This window comes from Artemia franciscana, chromosome 11 (genome assembly GCF_032884065.1).
Source record: "Artemia franciscana chromosome 11, ASM3288406v1, whole genome shotgun sequence".
NCBI lineage: Eukaryota > Metazoa > Arthropoda > Branchiopoda > Anostraca > Artemiidae > Artemia > Artemia franciscana.
Genome location: NC_088873.1, coordinates 41,154,143 through 41,175,687, shown reverse-complemented (window position 1 = coordinate 41,175,687; position 21,545 = coordinate 41,154,143). Strand labels below are relative to the sequence as shown.

The window sequence follows — 21,545 nt, the reverse complement described above, 5'->3', positions numbered from 1 at the left end:
ATTAAAGCTTCATCTTGATTTACATCATTCACCCTGTCAGCAGCAGGGCCGGATTCGACTGGAAAGCCAACCGTAACCTTCGATTTGAAGGCGGTCCAGTCATATTGGCCGTCAAATCATAGCTGCCTGTCGAAAAATAATCCACTACAAAAAATGCTGCTGGCAGTGTGAATGATGTCAATCAAAACAAGGCTTTTTACTGGAGTTTGTGTAGTTTAAACATTCAAAAAAACTGTCAAAAACGCTTAAAACAGGAAAATGGGTATTAAAGATATTATGAACCGTATTAGAAGGAAAGGAATACGTATGTATCAGGGTTTAGACAACAGTCACTAGTACAACTCTTCTTTAAATTCAGATTGGCAAATGAGATATACTAAGAAAGAAAACTATATTTATTTGATAGGAAATTCATAAAACCCGGGTCACCACCCCTGATTAAATTTTTTTTTTTTTTTTTTTTTTTTTTGTATTTTCCATTGCTTTATTTAAATTAAATCCATTTTTTTCTCAATATTTGTAATGGAAAAGCAGTGTGGTCTAAGAAATTATATAAATATGTATTTGGAACACAACACAAAAGTGACTTTGTCGTAATGTTATCAATATTTATGTTCTTATTTAAAAAGTTTAGAAAGTTGCTGAAAAATGGCTGAAGACTCAGATAAAGCGGTGAAATTGAAATATTTACTAACATTAAACAATTTTTATGAGGAAATAGAATTTCCTTCTAATTCAGGAGGACGAAAATACCAGTATATGCTAGTATATTGACCTTGTTTGCGCATTTGAAAGCGTGTTTTTGTACTAATTTGATTGATTAATTCACATTAATTAGTTAACTATTTCACAAATTAAGCACAATTTTTTCTTAAATTTTTCCTTTTTACTTCCTTCTACTTGATAAAAATTTCAGCAATCCTGTTGCACATAAAAAAGGGACAATATTGGGAAACCATGAAATTTATATATTCTTATTCTATTTTAAATATTCCAATAAGAATTATTATTCAACCTTTAACTACAGGAATAATTTTAAGTTACCTTGGACTGATATAATGAAATCTTATTCCTCGAATCTGGTTAATTGAAACTTACGTAACTATTTATATCTTATAAAAGGAGGGATATCTGAAATTTAATATTTAATGACAAAGACCTACATATTTAGCTTTTGGTAGTAGTGGGGGGGGGGCAAATTTGAAAAAAGAACGTGGGTGAAAAATCAGGAAGAAATAAGCTAAAATCGTATGGCACCAAACGGTTTAAGAAGGCTTAGCCTTCCTTTGACGGCCTAGTTGTCCTTTGGAGACTCTTAATGTTCTAATAATAAAAATTTTCCAATATAAAATTTTTTACGGAGAAAAAGAATTTTAAATTATTAATTTTGCTTAGTTATTTTCACAGTTTAATGTAGTAACAGTGACGGGAATGTGACGCTATCCTAAAAGCTTCATAGCCTTGAAACAAGTAAAAGAAAAATCTTAAAAAATCGTAGCTTCCAAGTATGATTCGACCTAAGACGGGCAAATTTGAAAATAGTGTTTGTATTTGATGTCCTTTGTAGTTTATGAGTTTTAGTAGACTTATGGCTAAATCCAATGCCGTATCCTGGATTTTGTTCAGGGTGGGGGGGGGGTATATAATTTTTTTTTTAATCGCGTCAATTTTTATATATGCATTTTTGTTAAGTTTATGCGAGTCGGACAAAAATTTCTTAGGGAGGCAAACCCCCCAGCCTGCCCCTAGATACGGCCTAGGATCAGTCTCTTGGTCAATTTAGATATGCTGTTTATCTCTTTATTTAAAAGCAATTTGTGTATCCAGACTCTTGTTTTTTTCGGATTTTTGAGTTTTATCCGCACCTTTCAGGTGCTTTTGAGAAATATGTGGGTGTAGTGAAAAACAAGTGTCTCAGAGGTGCATCTCTAAGCTAGAATATCTGTCATATTTATCCGACGATAGAGCTGAAGAAACTTTTAGATTCTCTTGACCATTCCAGTTAATAAATATCGCGCATTTCTCAAGATTATTTTAGGTGTCCCTAAGGGTTGATTGTGAGGAATATATGTGTGCAGTCACTTTAAATTAAAGAGCGATTTTTTGCGTTTTTCGTTAGTTTTTTTTTTACTGTATTGTCCCCTCCAGAGAATTTTTATTTCTTTCTTCTCTTTTCTTTATTCTAGGAATTAATTCTTACGAAAGCGTTCTGAGAGCTCAATTAACACCCAGAGAAGGAGCCGTTTCTATTCAAAGTAGTTTACCAATCACTGGTTTTGAAACATCTTCGTTTGACTTCGTATACGACCTAGCAACCGAAGATAACAAAATCAGTACTAATATAAACATTCAACAGGATATGAACCATGCTGAGATGTCTCTGAGGCTTCAAGCTGATGAAAGTAGTGGAGCTTTCACTGTAGTTCTCATTACTCCTTTCAGAGGGTTTGAAGATTTGGAAGTTAATGCCAAATATAGTTTTACTGAGCCCAAGATGGTAGATATTCGATATGAAACAAAAGGCAACGCTGCATTCCTTTTTGCTGTGAATTATGGAGCATCGATTGAAAGTAGTGACCTGGGTTTAAGTTTATTATTGCCTGCTATACTAGAAGATAAATTGGAATTAAAATTCAAGCATAACCTTGATACCAAGATTAGCAAGCTGGATTTGGATTTAGTCACATATTTTAATGGAGTGCACTTTATTTCTACTTCTTCTGTGAATGGAATTAACCATGGCAAACTAGATATTATATCGAGCAACGAAAATCTTGGAAGCATACAAACAAGTTGGAAACTTGTATCTAATCGCTTTGAGGCTAGTATTAACAAAGAAGAAAAGAATATAGTTTCACTTTATATACAGTTTATTAATAACGGCCTAAAAGATTTTGTGATTAGAGGATCTGCAAAGTCTATACTGTTTGAACATCAAGAATTTCGTATAGAGATGAATGCTACGAAAGAAGAAAAATCGTATTTGGTAATTAACTACCAAAATCGTAATTCTATATACAACTTACTTGGCAACAGCATAGTTACCGATGGCATTTGGAGACTAGAGTCTAGCATTAAATTACCAATTAGTGGATTTGAAGACGTTTCTCTTCAAGCTCAATATGGTAACGGCAATGCATATGCTTTGGTTAATTTTGACAGCCAAAAATTGGAAATTAATGCCGATTTTGATTTAAAAATATTAAAAAGTAGTTCTCAACTAAAAATCACCGCCCCTTTTATCGAAACACTTGAAATTAGCTGTGAATATAATGTTGCTTCAAAAGAGAAAATTGGTCAGGCTGTCTTATCGTATGGTACGACGCGTATTCGATTTAATGGTATGGCGAATGTTAAAACCAAGTATGAGGCCGAGTCAAGAATATATTTAACTTCTAATACTGTGTTTAACTTGGCATCAGTTATAAGATATAATTTTAATGATGAACTAAAAACGGCTTATGCTGAATTCAAAGTAGACAACAGTACTACTAGTTTTGAAGCAAAAGTTAGTAGAAGTCCATTAACCCCTTCTGTTACATTAAGTATAACCGCACCAATTATTAACTATGAAAATATCATAGTTACCACAGAAGCCAACTTTATTAATGGCATTAAAGTAAAGATATTAACAAGAGGAATTAAAAATATTGACGTTAATTTTATAGCTAATGGAAAAGGTGTTAGTGTTGTTTTGGAAACACCATTTGACGGACTAAAAAATCTTCGGTTAGATTCGAACTATTCTTTTAGTGCTAAGAATAGTCGCGTAGAACTCGATGCGTCTGATGGAGAAAATCACTTATCTTTTAGTTATAGTCTAGTTAATGACCACTTAAAATGTGAGATTGACGCTCCTTTCACTGGATTTAAGTCAATTAAGATTGATGGTGTATTGCCATTTGGAACAAATAGAAAAACTGAACTAACCATAATTTTAGATGATAAAGTGACATCAATTTCTGGTGGTTTATCTGAAAAATCAGAGAAAGGTGTTAAATTTGCTTTTGTGTCTCCATTAACAGAGGATGTTGAACTATCTATTGCCTACGCTAATGCTACTGAGGGTTTGAAAGGTGTTGATGTGATATTCCGGTATGGTCTTGAACGAGTTCGACTTCATTTCGGGGGCCTTATTAATCCAGTTCGAAAAGCTTTATTTGTTATTGAAGCCAAAAATTTTGACCCTGTATCAATAAGTATGGAAATATCGGAAGAAAGAAGTTCAAAGAGAGTTTTTTTGAAAGCAGGATTTGATGGTCGACACCTTGAATTTATGACTCTATTTAATAAGACTAAAGATGAGGAGAATATTTTGGCTTCCTTGTCGTTGCCAGTTGATGGTTTTGAAGACATTTCGTTGTCAGTTGAAACTAAAAAAGATACGTTGAATATACGAATGAACTATGGACCTAATCATACTATTCACTTTTCTGGTGTGTTTAAGATTGATACGGGGTTTAGAGTGGCCGGAACTTTGAGCACTCCGTTTGAAACTGCCCGAAGACTCTCCGGAGATTTATACTTTGAGTTGTCAAATAAAGCTAAAGGTGGAAAACTTTCTGCCCAGTGGAATGATATTTCCAGATTAGAAATTAGCGGTCTTATAACTGACGAAACTTTAGAGTTCAATTTGGAAACACCATTTAAGAATGTTAAAAACATTGAAATTATTCTGAACTACAAACTCTCCAAGAAAGGCTTATGGACCAGCGCCAAAATTCAAAGATCTCATTTCTTATTTGAAGCCATTTTAATTGATTCTGGCCTGAAAGCTAAATTGTCAGTAAATGACAAAACTTTTGAATGTACTGCACAATTAAAATCCAAATTGCCAACTCTAAAAGCTTTGCTACGTGTTGAAACACCGTTCAAAAATTTCGAAAGCTTCTATTTCGAACTGAATGCTCGTATAGATAAATTAAATGGTGATTTCAATCTTCAATTCTCATCCCCATTGAAGGGACTCGATTTAGGGACAGTTTCAGCTGCTTGGAATATGAATGGAATACGTGCAGAAGGTGAGCTGAGTTCAGAGGTCCTTGGACAATCCTTAGAGCTGAAGGGATCAATCGATTTCAATTTGAAGTCATTAACTCTTACCTCAAAAACAAGCCTCATGCCGATGTTTGATAATTTCCGTGTGGTTTTTGAAAATGAAGCGATATCTGAGAATCAAAATAAAATAAAAATTTCTATAGAAAACAAAAATTTCCATTACTCTTATTCTGGAAAATACAGCTACTCTTTGAATTCAGTATTTTCAAATGGAATAATTACGTCAAGTGGGTATTCGCAACCCATACCCTTTTTTCTCAACCTCTCATTGAGTGAAGATTTTAGAAATTCTGACTTATCGCTTCAAATTATGAACAATGAAGTAAACCTTAAGTATGAGTTTAACAATTCATCGCTACAGTTTTTCTTCGAAGCCGAACTGCCATTTTACAACATTGCCAATCGTTCTTTAACTGGCTCGTTTGGCTATTATCTTGTTGATGTCTTGCTGAGAACTGCAAACAGCAATCATAAGTTTTTCTTAACTCTGAATCATGAAGACAACCACTTATCTGGCGCATTCGAACTCGATACGCCTCTAATTTCTGTAAAGAGAACAGCCACATTTTCAGTTTCATGGCAAGATGAAGGCTATTCTTCCATTAATTTTGAAGGTATGATCGAAGGGGAGTTAATTCACAATATTTCAGGAGTTTTGGATCTGACTGATAATGTTGCTCTTACTGGTAGATCAGAAAGTCCATTTATTGGAGCTGTTGATTTGAAGTTGGTAGCTGGAGCTTTTGATGGCGTTATTTTGATTGAAACTGAGGAAGCTGTCCATAAGGCTGACTATAAGGTATACTTTAGCTTTCCTTTTTGTACTTCAATCCTCTGCACTTCACTAAAATTCACTCTGTACTCCACTAAACTTTCATCTGCACTGCACTACACTTTGTATTGCACTGCTATACTTTCCTCTGTACTGCACTGTAATTTCCTTTGTAGTGTTCTATAATTTCCTCTGCACTGTACTACATTTTCACCTGCACTGCTCCAAAATTTCTTCTGCGCTGTACTACAACCTCTACACTTCAAGTACTAAATCAAAGCAATATTTTATTTCCAAAATGGAGTAGACTGGCAGTCCAGAAAGCTTGTACAAATAATTCAGGTTAAAGTTTTTCGTTGAATTCTATAATAGTTTTTCTTTTAAGTATGCTAGTTTTTTTTAACAATTCCTCCTCATATTCAGAATAGTTTTTCTTTTAAAGAATCATTTTTGTTATGAAAGTTGAGTTTCGGAGATTTTATTTCCGGTTCCTGAAATTGAGGGAAATGACGGTTTTTAGGAATAGATTTAAGCTTCATCTTTTCTTCATTTTTATATATTTCCAAAAATTTAAATATTTGTATCTTTTTTAAAGGACAGTAAAGATTTCTCTAAAGAAAAATAATCAGTTAAATTTCCTTTCTGATCTTTTTGTTTATAGTGACAAGATAGGGTAAACTCTCGCCTTAGAGAGTTTGGAGAACAGATATACACTGGCTTTTTTTTGCTCTCTTTTTTCTGTATAATTTTATGATTAATTTTGTATCTGCTTTGTTTATTATTGTAGGTGAAATTTATTCTTTGAAGTTTTTTTCTTCGGCCGTTGATTTTGAAAAACAGTTACTTTCTTGGCTAGAAGATATGAGATTAAATTTCTTTTATACATAATTTTATATATAATTAAAAATCTTAAAGATCTAAATCACAAATATTAAAACCACTGGTATACATTTTTAAATAAATATTGCTGTTCCACAGCTTTTGAATTAGGATTTCACATTCTTCTATTAGCTTCTAGGATAATTTTATCGTGGAATTATAATTTTAAGTTGGTTTGTAAAACCCTATTGCTACCTCTTTTTTTTCTTTTTTTTGAAGGCAGTAAAGATTTTTCTGGCAAAAACAGGCGTAAAATTGTCTTTCTTTTCTTTTCCATTATGTTAAAAAGATAGTATAAACTTTCAACCTAGAAAGCTTTGACAAGAAGTTCAGTCTAATGTGTTTCTGTCGTGTAAATATATTCCTCTATAATTTTTATTTTTTTAGAGAAGGGAATAAGTTATTTACAAAAATGACGCTTGCATCATCTTTCAAAAATCATCGGGGAAACCAATTGGGTTGTATATATGATGGTTGTTTTCACCCTTATAATCCATCAATATATGTTCTCACTTCGCCTATAAATCAAAAATCGCAAAAAAAAGAAAAAAAGATGAATCAAATAAAATCATTAACTACTTCCCAGAAGGTAGCGTTTCAACCCACTCTTGAACTGGCTAACATTATCTGCCACCTTTATACCCTCTGGGAGAGAATTCCAAAGCTGTGATCCTGCAAAACGCGGAAATAAAGATCCTCGTTGAGTACTTAAACCCTCAGACACTATCCCTGAAGAATATCTAGTTTCATAACAGTGATAAAACGAGTTAGAATTAAAAACTTCCCAAAAGCACTCCAGCGAATAACGATTCAAGCATTGATAAACAGAAACAGCTAGTTGATAATCTCTTAACTTATAAAAAAGGATAAAGGTCCTCCAGAGCCATTGCTGGCGGCATAGTGCGTCGAATCGACGTTTCAGTTGCTGGGTGTTTTTACAGGAATAAGTAGCAAGCTTGTCTTAACTTATAAACGTTTAGAATTTTCATTTTAGTGAAGCAGCTCAAAGTGCAATTTTCAAATCTTACACAAATCTCCCAAGATACAAAGAGCTTTATTTTATAAAATTTGGACTCTTTTAAAACTTGACACAAAGAACTAGTCACAGCAAACAATCGTAAGACAGATACGGATTGATAAGAGAATGATAAAGGATCATTAACATTCTGGGTGGAAGCTCATTCCTTAGCCTTCTTATAAGACCCAATCCCCCTGCCACTTTTGCTGCTATTGCTTTACAGTTTGCAATCAAGGTAAAAACCTAAATATTTAACACTAAAAGCTTGATTTAAGAATACACCATTCAGACAAATTTTATCATTTAAAATAATGGGAGTACCAATTCTACAAAAAGGCATGAAATTCGTCTTAAAAACATTAACAGATAGGTAGCTAAATCCTGTCAAACTTGATTGTTCATTTAGGGCCTCATTAGCTTTTTCAGTAAACACATTTTTGCAAGATGATGTTACTGCAAACACAGTGTCATCAGCAAATGCTGTGATTAATATCCCACGAATATAAAATCGCATGGTATCTACACAAATTAGGTTAAGGAGGAGCTCAAGCACCGAACTTTGTGGAACTCCGCGATGGACTCTATAACTTCTTGATTTGCAGACCTTCAAGATAAGACTCGAACCAACTCAAAGATACATCCGAAACTCCTAAACAACGTAGACTGGTCAATAAGATCTTAAAAACAACAGTATCAGAAGCTTACTAAAATCTATGAAAATTAAAAGCACTAACTCACCACGTTCATGTGCAGAGCTAACAAAATATGTGAGAAGGTGGATTGCATGTATGGTTGAATAGCCTTTCCTGAATCCAAACTGTGTTTCCGAGACAAATTCATAAAGATTCAGATGGTTATACGATCTTCTATGCACAATCTTTTCATACAGCTTTGGAAACATAGACAACATCGAAATCGGCCTCCAGTTCGAAGGATCTGTCTTCAAACCTCTTTCATGCAAAGGGATGACGTTGGCCTATCTTAATTGCAAAGAAAACTCACCCTTTTCAGCGAGCAGTTAATCAAATATACAAGTCAGGGCAGCAAATATACCAATACTAATTTAAACGTTTACAGATTGAGACCATCACTCCCAGACGAATTTGAATTCATCAATCTTATTATTTGCTTCATCTCCTCCAGATTAGTTTCAGCAATGCTCATGTTTACACCCAGACCTCTTTCGTCTTCAAGAGGTTTGGTAATTTTACAGCTACAATTATATTAAATTTCGCTTACTTATTCATCTATTTTTGAAAAATGCTCACCCAAAACATCAGAAATTTCATTCCTTTCAACAACTACTCTATCGTCCACTTTTAGGCTAGTTGGATTTTCATTCTTCTTGCCACCATTTAATAATTCATTAATGGTTTCCCATGTGCCTTTCGTATTCCCTTTAATATCTTCAGATTTCATCCCATAGTATTTTCAAACGGTTCTTGGAGTGACCCGGCTCAATAGTAACCGAAACTCTGAAAAATGGAATTTTGATACAATAGATGCATCAAAAGAACTGGATTTAATGCTGATTTTTAAATTTATATGTTTCATCAAGTTTAGTCTTTCCCATCAAAAGTTATGAGCCTGAGAAAATTTGCCTTATTTTTGCAAAAAGAGGGGAACACCCCCTAAAAGGCATAAAACCTTAATGAAAATCACACCATCAGATTCAGAGTATCAGAGAACCCTACTGTAGAGGTTTCAAGCTCCTATCTAGACAAATGTGGAATTTTGTACTTTTTGCCAGAAGAAAGATTTGTTGTTTGTTTGTTTTTTTCAGGGGGATCGTATTGACCCAGTAGTACTAGAATTTTGCGGTAGTGCTCATTCGAACAGGAATTAAAAGTTCTAGCGCCCTTTTTCAATGACCAAAAGATTGCAAAGCAAACAGGCTCCCTCCCACGCTCATTTTTTCCCAAAATCACCGGATCAAAGTTTTAAGATAGCCCCCGGGGAAGGGCTGCAAGTTATGAACTTAACCCATTGTTTACATATAGCCTAGTACTGGTTATTGAGAAGCATACAGACGTTTTCAGGGGGAACTTTTTCTGTTGGGGGGGGGGGGAAGAGCGTTACGCGGAAGAATCTTTCCATGGAGGGATTTTTCATTGGGGACGAGAATTTCCATGAAGGGGGCACTGGATTTCCCAGTATTATTGATAAAACACTCAGAAATTAAATAAAAAAAATTCCAACTGAAAGTAAGGAGTAACAGTAAAACTTAAAACGAACTTAAATTATTACGTATATTAGGGGATTCGTCCCCTTGTCAGTGCCTTGCTTTTGACGCTAAAGTATTTTTAGTAATTTAAAAGAGCTGTTTATTCTAATTAAACGGCATTTGTGATTCAGGCGTCATTCTTAAAGAATTGGAACGAAATTCGAACTTTAGCGTAAAGAGCGAGTTATTGACGAGGGGAGAACCCCCTCATATTACTTATATGAAGAAGTTAGCCCCCTCCTCAATGACTTGCTCTTTACGCTAAAGTTTGAATTTTGTTAAATAATGACCGATATAAGCAACAATTTGTTTGTGTTGCTTATAGCCAATCTTAGCATTTAGTTTTACCTTAAGCAGCTTCATAACTACGATTTTATGTGATAATAAACTAAAGATATTGAATGTCTTCGGCTTGTGGTTGTTATTAAACAGTAAAAAAGCAAGTTTTTTCCAACTGAAGGTAAGAAATAACATTAAAACTTCAAACGAACATAATTTATCATGTATATCTTTTAAAGATTTTTTCTATGATTCATTTCAGTCATTTGAGAATTGCTCAATTTGTGACTTCCATTTTCATAATTACATATAAAAAACAAGCTTTTTCTACTGAAAGTAAGAAGCAACATTAAAACTCAAAACGAACAAAAATTATTTCGTATATGAAACGGACTGTCCCCTCCTCGACGCCTCGCTCTTTACGCTAAAGTCTTGTGTTTTTTGTTTTTTTTAATAGAGCTCTGAGAAAGAGTAAAACTTTAGCGTAAAGAGCAAGGCGTTGAGGAGGGGACAGCCTCTTTCATATACGGAATAATTTCTGTTCGTTTTAAGTTTTAATGTCGCTCCTTACTTTTAGTAGGAAAAACTTGTTTTTTTTTTTTTGAACACAAGATCTGCGAAACCAATTTGTTTTATTGCGAACTCTTTTAAAGTCCTTGAACACCTCCTGTGACTCTGAATTCAAATAAAGTACGTACAAATCATTTCTTTTCTGTATTAGTCGAAGAAGCTCCTGGCTAACCCCTGGTTTATTCTTTTATTCCTTTCTTTATGGCTAATTTTGGTGCTTTCATTTCTTTTTGTTCAATCTTTTCGTTTTGTTCTTTATTCATTTAATTTTGGTGTTTTTGTTTCTTTTCAGCTATTTTTCGTTTATTGTTTTATTGCTTTCTTGGTATATTCCTTTTTTTTACTGAATCCCTCTTTTTTTGTAGAAAAAACAGGTTTTTAAATTACTGTGGCTGTTCTTAGATTTATTCCTCGTGTAGGCTTAGATCGGAACCTGTCTTTGATTAAAGTATTATTTTTAATTGTTTAACTTGGACTTTCTCTATTGATGTGAATAGTTCTGATTTTACTTCTGATTTTCTCTGCCCGTAAAAAAAGACGTGGCTTAATCATAATTTTTGTTACTAAATTTAATCGAGAAATATCATTTAAAAAAGGATTTGAAAAAAAAAGAAAATTGGAATTACCCAAAACACGAATTTTGACAAATGGTAGATGCTTGCTCTAACAACTTCTCAGTACATGCTTTTCTGAATACCCAGTACTGAATATCAAAGCTAAACCGCCGGTTCGAAGATATTTTGCTGCTCCTCATTATTGCTTGGAAAAAGATTGGAATTTTTTTTTTGAAACTTTTCTTCTAATACATCCATTTTCTATTCCATTACTATACCCGTTTCCGTTTACCTTATCTTTTTTGTGAAATTTAGAAGTACGAAAAAAACTTAAGAAAAATACGAAAAAACCGTACAAATCCGTAATTACTGTTTTTCGAGTTTGTACGTGGGGAGGGGGGGGGGGGTAGATGCTGCTCAAAGCCTTTCTCCCTCTCTGATGGAATTCCAAGAGACAACAAAAATACATGCATATCCAAAAATAATTCCTAATAATGCTAAATTTCAGTATCAAGCTGAAACTACTAAACTACAATGACTACTAACGACTCACTGCAGCACCAAGCCGCTTGAGGCCAGCACAGCTACGTATGATCTTCCTCCGTCATACAAAACAACAGAAGATAATGAGGACATTCGTGAAGAAGTAAATAAGGTGGTAGTACAATGAGTACGAATATTTCGGTTGTATTTTCAACAGCCGTCATCAGCGAAATAAAATATTAATAAGTAAAAAGAAAACAAACTTAATCAAAAAATCATATCGATAAAACAAATTCTTGAGCTAAAATCATAAAATAAATTTTGTAAGAGAGTTTATCGTATGATGGTATTTCATTATAAATTTTGTTTCATTATTTTCTCTTCTTCCCAATCTATTTAAAGCCTCCCTTTTACACCCCACCCAGAAGTTCCGATTTCCCTTAAATCAAGCTTAAAAGTACTGGACATACTAATTCGGGTTAAACTTTTTTTGTTTTTTTTAATAATAAATTATTTTTTCTGTACTCACACCCCTTTATATTCTGAAGGTTGTTAAAGACGGTGCGTATGAAGTTCAGTTCAATGCCGAATCACCCTACATCGCTGATGACCGACTATCAGCAAAGGCTACTTTACGTCGCACTGCTAACTTATTTGAGCTCACACTTACAACCGAAACTGGCTCCGGCAGCCATACCATCTCTGGTGAGCTAAGGAAAGACTTGGATTCCTTACTAGTTCGTCTAAAGATCGAATCTTCTGTTTTAAACCTAGACGTTGCCTCTTTTGAGATTAGTGCCAGTCGTGGAAGAAGAAGTGAATTCTTGATTGCAACAGAATTGTATAGAAGTGTTCATAGCATCTCGGCTGCTGTGCAGAAAGATCCTTTGGGAGCAGAATTCAATATTGCCAGTCCGTTATTGAAGGGCCAGTCTGTCACGATTGTCCTTAACACCACGTAAGTTTTAGTTCATGTAATTTTTTTATTAAAAAACGTAAAATGAAAAAAAACATATGTTTTGTACACAAAAATCTATTTTAAATAAGATAAATTATGATATTCAGTTGTGTGAATTGGAGGGGGACATTGCCCTCCTCCAGTATTCCCCTGTCCCCCATACTGTGAAAAATACTTGTTTGCGTTATTTGATTGAAAAGCGACCTTTTGGACCTTTCAACGGAAAGATTTAAAAAACAAAATCTCCCCCCCCCTCAGACTTTTAAAAATACATTTTTGACCCCTCCCACCATTCTCCTCCTAATTTTCGTGATTTGACGCTGCTAACATTGTTTATAATTGGTAAGTATTTTAAATTGGACTCTTTTAAGCTACACGAAATTAGAATTGAAGAGGGGGCAATTTTACTCGATTGATTTTAATATTTTGAAGACTTTTTTTGCTCTGTGCTTAGGGTTGAATAAGCAAAATAATTAACCAAAAATCCTGGAAATGTTGATTGTTCAAATATTATTAATGAAGTCGGTAATTCACAAAGAATATGAGACAGTTTGCGCCAACATTTCTCAGATTTGAAGAAACTTATGACATGTAGCCTATTTTTGACTAATAGGAATTAAGCAAAAAGATAATTAATATAACTATTTTTGGATTGGAATAGTCAAAATTGCATTTACAGAGCCTGATAGATAAATTTCGGTAGATGTATCAAATACGAAGCGTGCATCCAAGATCCCCATAGCTGGTAATCTTAACAATTGATCTGGCTTAAGTAAATCTCAATTTTCAACTATTGGTTCCTATTATCGAGCCATAAATCAGCTTACATAACAAATCTAGATTGAAATGGTAAAGTAAATGAAAGTCGATTCTAAATAAAGAGTAATATGAAAAAAAACCTTTTTATGGACTTAAAAAATTATTTTCTCTATCATTTATGTAAGCTTTAAGAGAAAAATAGTAGCTACAATTTACGATTTGACGGAAAATAGTTTTTTTTTTTACCTTTTTTTTGATTACCACAACGATAGTGTAATTTTTAAAGAAAGTAAAAAATTTAGATTTGGTTTTTGTTTTCTTTTATTTTCTTGAAGTGGATGGTGGAATGTCATTTTTATAACTTTTTTTCAAATGTCCTTGAAAATGCTCCCATCTGTCGGGGTGAAACGAGGGATAATAACCAATTTCCAGAGTTACTCTCTCCTGGCCTTCAAAAACTATAACATGTTTAATTTTGTATATTCAACGTCAACAAGTCGACTTTGACGATTCGACCATTCTATTTTAGCCAATAATTATTCTATGTTATTAGGTTTTCTTTGTACTGACCTTATTTCAAAAAGTAAGCTGTAATACAAATGCTGTTCAATCCTTCTTTTGGGGGGGGGGGGCTATAATAAAAAAAAATACTAAGGTGGCTTGGTGACGGTTTACAGATGAAGAATTGCAGATTAACGACGATTGCGAATTTTTAACATCCATCTTGGGCCAACAACAAGCAGCATGCCCCCGAACGCTACGGTAATAAAGAAATGACTTTAAAAAATTGTAGCTTCTTTGGAAGGGATAAGGGCTGAACAAGTTAACAGATTTCGATGGAGGAGTTTTTGCACAGCTATATTGGCCTCAGGTGACCTTAGTAACTGCTAGTCAGGTGACTGCAGTAAGTCGCTGCGGTAAAGATATTCTTCAGGTCGAATGGTAAGGAATGTTTGTCTTCACATTGTTGCACTCTCTCTTGTATTTCTATTAATACCTAGGGAATGTAAAATGCTTTATATTATTTTCTAGGTATAACCCAGGTCAAGAGGCTAGCTGTGAAATTGAAGCTTCTTATGGCCAACAGTCGATTCGATTTGAAAGCGCTGCTGCTTATGCTTCATGGAACAACATACATCTCTCATCAAACCTTACAACTCCTTTTAGCGCTTATAAAAGTGGCCGTATACAATCTCATTTCAAACTTGATTCGGGCATAAATGCTGGTCTAAAGATAGTGACATCCCTAAAAGATTTTGAAGAATTACTTGCATCAGTCAAATACCAACCCACTGAGACGTCATACGACGCGTCTGTTTTGTTGAAAACCCCCTTTTCTGGATATGAAAACACTGGAGTTCTCTTGAATATACCAATGTCTATGAAGTCATTAGAGCCGAGGTTGACTGTCACATTTAGAAATGAAGAATTCTCTGCCTCAGGATTATTTAATATTAGAGCTGACAAAATCGAACTGGGGGCTATGATGGATGGTTTGGGACAAAAATTTGGCGGCAGTTTTGTGGCCAAATTTGATGAAATGCTGAAGATAGATGTTGATGTTATGACGCCGTTTATAGGTAAGTGTTTCTTTGAGGCTTTTGTAATTGACGGTCGCCAATTACATGTTTTAGGGTTTTAATATGTTTTATTCTTAAATAATTTATTTATATATTTTGTTAATATGGTAAAATTGCTTTTATATGTTTTTTTAGTAAATATTGTTTATGTTGAGAATATTGCAAATTTTTCAGTTCAACCTGATATTTCAATTTGTTTGTTTTTATTTTTCTTGTGTTTATGGTAAAGATTAAATGTTTTCAATAAGAAAGCAAAAAAAAACCTGCAAAACTGGTGGAAAGGTTTCTCGAACATGTATTGTCAGTCTTAAAGAGTTGATGACAGTACTTAATGTTCAGTCTAGTATGGTATGACATACTGTATAAACGAAATTGTTTCTTTTTTCCTAAATTCATGGCGCCAGGTATATTTAAATATCTGATACGCCGCTAGTCTTTTATATTGCACCATCACTAGGTTTTAGGTAACTGTTTAACCTTCTTTTGAAGGAGTCAACGGAAAAACTTTTAGGGATAACGTCCCCAGGAACGTTATAGTACAGCACATATATAGTATATAAGGGGACCGTCATACTTGCTTACTGCACTTGCAGCTGGGCTAGGTGTTTTTCCGCCTCATCTGGCATCCTAAATTCAGATGTTACATAAGAATATATTACACACTTGCTTACTTGTACTTGAAGCTGAATCAGCCGTTTTCCGTTTCATCTGGCATTGTAAATTCAGATGTTACATAAGAATATATTACACACTTGCTTACTTGTACTTGAAGCTGAATCAGCCGTTTTCCGTTTCATCTGGCATTGTAAATTCAGATGTTACCTAAGAATATGTTCAACTGTAAGCTCTGCAGGATAGTATTGTACAAGTATAGTACATATAATATAGTGTAATTTAGTATGTTATATGGGGGACTTTATAGCGTATATTATAGTGTATAACATTAACTATATGCTCTTTTTTAGGTTATTATTTTTTTTTATCATTAGTGTATACATAATATTATTAAACGTTAAAAAAAAATGTTTTCACATCAAATTGGTGTGAATTGGTGAGTGACTGCATGAACGTGTATTTTCAGTCATATAGCCAACATTATAACAGTTGTATATCTTATCAGTAAAGAGCATGGGTAACTTATAAGAGTGGGAACTGGTGCTAGTGTTGACAGAAGAAAAACATGAGTGCCATCTGGTGCTTGGCGTGTGCATAATAAGAAAAATTAGTCTAATTGCTGTAATAAATAAAATTAGTACGTAAAATAAGTGTCTGTTCTCAGTTTCTGACAGAAAAAAACAATTACATAGCATGGTAGGTATCGGTAGCTCGGTAGTTATGCTTTTGAAACAGATTAACTTAAATAAATTTTACATAGGCTATTCATTTGTAATATTTATGTAATTTTTTGTTTGTTCTTTTTGTTGTCTTGGGGTCACGCAAGGTAGTGTATTGTTTATGTGTTTTTTTTTTTTGTTTTTTTTTGTTGATTTCGGTATATGGTTTCATTCTCTATATTTTCTTATTCTCCATATTGTCTCTTTATTTTCTTTGAACTTAGCACAGCCTCGCAAGCTTTACTTATGTTATGCTATTGATTAAGAAATTTTTATTTCTAATAAAATTGTTCTACTACTACTAGTACTACATGGAAATATGCCAAGAGACGCCAAAAGCTAGATGGCGCTGATGGGTGTTTTGTCGATCCTAATGCTAGTTTCCATTTTTATCAAATACATCATCTTACGTTCCCCCGGGGCCATTGGGGTATCGGCAGAGCCTTTACACTCTTCCTGAAGCGGTGCCACAAGGAGCCGTCCAATATCTCGACCAATAGTTCGCCACAAGTTGTTCTTTGGATGATCTCGTCTTCTTCTGCGTTCTGATTCTCAATTGTAGACTCTCCGAGGATGGTGACCATCTTTCATTCGGAGAACATGTCCAAAATATCTTTAATGAGAACATCTTTAATTTGAAGCTTGATTTGAAGCATCTTTAATTTGAACATCTTTAATTTGAAGCACGTTCTACTGTGGATTTCAGAGTTGCTGACTCTCTGGTGCCAGCTTAAATTTTAAAATCCTCCTCATGTGCATATTTCTGAACGCAAGAATTCTCTCTATTGTCTTTTCAAGCCATACTCTTTCCATGTTTAGCACACTGGACATCTTAATTGAACCGAACGGAAGAAGACAAAAGATTATTTGGATCCGCTCTTAGACTCGCTGTCAACTACCTCTGATGATTTTTAAGGTTCTTCTAGATTCTCCAAAAAATAATTTGTGACTCTTTTTATTGCTTCCAAGAGCCTTTTTTTTCTTTCCTTATATATTAGGCATCGATGTAAACTTTCCCTTTACAAGACTTGATCGTGCGCAGCACTTAATTTGTTTGATGGGACATTATTTTAAGTGACAAAGATCATAGACAAGCGATACTTTGCCAATTTTCTAAGATGCAGTAGTGGTGATGATTGTAAACAAAAAAGAAAAGAAAAATTCTAGCTCTCAAATATGAATGTTGTTTTACCATTTTTTACTCGTGGAATTCTCGCAAAATCTCTGTCTTCACTACGTTTAACTTTTAGCAACCATGCCCCCCTCCCCGAAGAGAACGACAGTACATTGTTGTGCTCAGTATGAAAGATACATTCCACGAATATGTTTATAAACTTTTGACAATTGGTATTCTAGGGTATCCACCTGCAATACCCTCTTAAAGTACCGTCAATTCTTTCATGTAGAGATAATATTTAAAAAAGCACAAGGCAATGGGTGTTTTATACACAACTGAATTCAGAAGTTTAAGTGAATGTTTTGTTCATTTGACTATTTATTTTCTGCTTCTTGTTTTTGGTATCCATAATTGTAAGGGTTCAAGGTGCATTGTTGCCTAGAAGGTCACTGGTGCATTGCCTTTTTTTGCTATTCAAGTTCGTGCACAGGAGAGAAAAGCTCCTTGCCTCTCCTCTGAAGTCCTAATTTTTCTTGATTCTTATATTTGTCTTATTCCAACTATCAAATAAAGTTTGTCTTTGTTATTATCAGCCCCCTCCCCTGAAACCATTCTGCCTAACTGTTCCTAGGCCCATCTGTTCTCTTACTCTTTATTAAGTGTTGTCTATATGGCAACACTTAATAAAGTGTTAAAGTGTAACAAGTTAATAAAAAACAAGTTAAACAAGTTAAAGTTAATAAAGTGTAACAAGGATATGGTGCTCCTTGTTTTGTAATTTCGGTTGATTTGTAAGTTAGATAGGGCTTTTCTGTTGGTTAACCGCAAGTACCTTAGTCGCAGTCACAGTCACTAGTAGTCGAAGTCGCTAGTATTCACAGTCACAAGTATTTATAGTCGGAACAAAGTCTCAAGTAATCACTGTAAGTTGACAGCCAATGCTTTAAATTTACAAGAGCAAAGAAATTAAAAGTAAATTGGAAATATTAGTAGATCTTTTTAGGAAGGGCTGTAAAAAATGCAATAAGGTATAAGTGAAAAATGCAGAAAAACAGGAGGTAAATCGTAAAAGTCTCCAAACTATTTTCGAGAATGTTCACAAGTTAAAAAGCCCAAAATGTTCAGACCTACAAATTAACATTAAAATTGGAGGCAGCCAAGGCCTTTCACCCTTACGATGATATTATAATACCATTGAAGATCCATGCATTACTAAGTTAACTTATGAAATTAATGATTGATTTAGCTAAGTTACTGTCTTTTCTTACTAATTCCAAGGAAAAATATCTGGGACGCGCTTGAGCAAGCCCAATTGTAGTGTTTACTTCAAATTACAATGATTAAATTACCATATAATTATGATAATTCATATTTACAACTCAATTATGGTAGCATAGCTTATATTCATGGCATTTAAATTGCCATATAACCATTTAGTACCTGTATTCTTATGGATTGTTAGGGTAAATAGACGGATATATTTTTTAAAAATTTGAAAAACCAAAGGTCCTAATGAAGGGCTTTGGGACTGTCTAAATATACAAATGAGGATAACTATATACCATATTCATTATTTATATACAATATACATATTTATGAGAAACTTCCATAGGAAATAGAAGAATATTCATAGTAAAATTACGGGACTGTGCCATGTAGTTATGGTGATCGAATTACCATATAAATATCTAACACCTATTTTTCAGAAAATATTCGAGAATCCCTTGATAATAATTGAGGCATCTAGGGTACCGACTGCCAGAAATTACCATATCTACTTCCAAAGAATATTAGAAACTTCCATGGGAAATAGAAGTACAATTTTAGTTAAATTATGGTACTACTACTACTACTGTTACTAATAACTCACCGCAGCACCAAGCCGCCTGAGGCTAACACAGATACGCACGCTCCTCCTCCATTCCCAATTCATTCAAAGCGTCCCTCTTTACACCCTCCCCAGAAGCTCCCATTTTCTTTAAATCTTTCTTTATGACATCCTCTAACCTCAGACGAGGACAACCTGCTTTCCGTTTAGCCCTTGACGGTTGGCCGAAAAGGACAATCTTTGACAATATGTCATCCTTCATCTGCAGAACGTGCCCTAGCCATCTCAACCTTTCTTTCATTATAGCCTTAAAAGGCGGGATTGAAACTTATTTTTCGTGTAGCCTACTATTTTAAATACGTTCAGTCAGCCGGGTACCCAGAACAATCCGTAGGCAATTTCTCTGGAAAACATCTAGCAAATCTTCATCCGCTTTTCGGAGCGTCCATGCTTCAGAGCCATATTTGACCACTGTCATCACTGTAGCTTCCAATATACTAATCTTAGTTTGCAGCTCCTATTCTTCCAACCTTTTTTTAAATGTTAAAAAACACCCTGAGCCTTGGCTATTCTACTTTTAACATCTTCACTGATCCCACCGTCTATACTAATAATACAACCAGAGTAAGGGAAGCTGCCCACCTGATCAATCTTGTCGTTACCCAACTTCATCTTTTCATCTTCACTTATTCATAGCCTTAGTGACTTAGTCTCCTTAAAATTTATTTTCAAATATTCTATATTTGAATTAAAATTAATTTTAATTCAATTAAAATTAAATTAAAATTTATTTCAATATTCTAGCACCCGGAATGCTTTTATTTTGTAAAATTCTTTTAAGTTTTTCACTCAGCCCTGGAACATATGGTAAAGAACAAAAAACATTTTTTTTTTATTCACCATAACCATAGGTTAGTTTATTGGCCAGACTTTTTCGGAAAGAAGGAAAAAATTTCTAGAGCTTTCTAACGATATTCTGGAAAAAACAGAAAAGAAAGATATTTTTTGTTTTTTTACTATATATTCCATGGCTGAGTGAAAAACTTAACAGAATTTTACAAAATAATGGTTTAAAGGTAGCTTTAAGAGGTAGTAATAATTTGACTTGTTTTTTAAATTCTGGAAAGGATCGAACTTCCGTAGAGCAACAAAGTGGGGCTTATAAAATCCCATGTACTTGTGAAAGCTCTTATGTGGGACGCACTAACCAGAGTTTAAAAATGAGATTACTACAGCATCATAATTCTATTTCATCGTCCTTAAAGCAAAATTCCAAATCTGAAGATTTCACGTCGGCTCTATTGGAACATATTTATAATTATCGAAATCATTTTATTTTGTTTGGAAATGTTTCTTTGATTTCTAGGGACCAAGGTTTAAAGCAAATTTTTAGGGAAACAATCGAAATTAAAAAAAAATTTATTCAAGAATAATTCCATAAACAGAGATACAGGCGAATTTGGATTGAATTCAATTTATGATAATTTACCGAGGTCAAATAAAGTAAATCTCATCTCACCTAAGAGCTTTGACCTCTGTCCACCTGATCTGTCAGATAAATCTAATGAACCGGAACCGAAAAAGTCAAGGAGATTTGCTTCCGCTGTTGCATTGAAAAAAAAATAAGAGCAATTTAAACTATATGTAATTAGTCTATTGGGTATAAATTTTGTTTATTTTTATTCATGTCTTTTAGTTTTACTACTGATGATGAACACTGTATATGTGTTAGAAAAATCCAGTTAAAAAATTTTCTAGAGTTTCACTGTCGATTGAAAGGTTTCATCCCTATTTTGAACTGGTATACTTTCGTCATGGAAAGGAGGTTTGGTCTTCGAATTGTACATAAATTACCATATCAATTCTTCAGGGTATGATAAACTCCCACAATAAATAGAAGGATGGTTGTAATAAAACTATGGTACGGTAACATCTAATTATGATAATTCAACGTGACCACTATTTTTCTGAAACGGGCGTAGGAAAAAGACGAACATATTTTTCAAAAAATATCTGAGAAACCTCGGTAATAATTGAGGCATCTAGATTACTGACTGCCACAAATATAATAAAATTATGGTACAATAGCATCTAATTATGATAGTTCAGTAGGACCACTATTTTTCTGAAAA

At 33.9% G+C, this 21,545-nt stretch overlaps 1 protein-coding gene across 3 annotated transcripts in view; it reads left to right on the top strand.

Moving 5' to 3' along the window:
• LOC136033229 (uncharacterized) overlaps positions 1 to 21,545 on the top strand; it is a 197,456-nt gene that overhangs the window by 112,220 nt on the left and 63,691 nt on the right. For all 3 annotated transcript variants that reach the window (XM_065713941.1, XM_065713942.1, XM_065713943.1), the window contains 3 exons: positions 2,187 to 5,857; positions 12,386 to 12,795; positions 14,587 to 15,134. In XM_065713941.1, the coding sequence (XP_065570013.1) occupies positions 2,187 to 5,857; positions 12,386 to 12,795; positions 14,587 to 15,134 (4,629 nt within the window). The remainder of the gene's footprint in view (positions 1 to 2,186; positions 5,858 to 12,385; positions 12,796 to 14,586; positions 15,135 to 21,545) is intronic.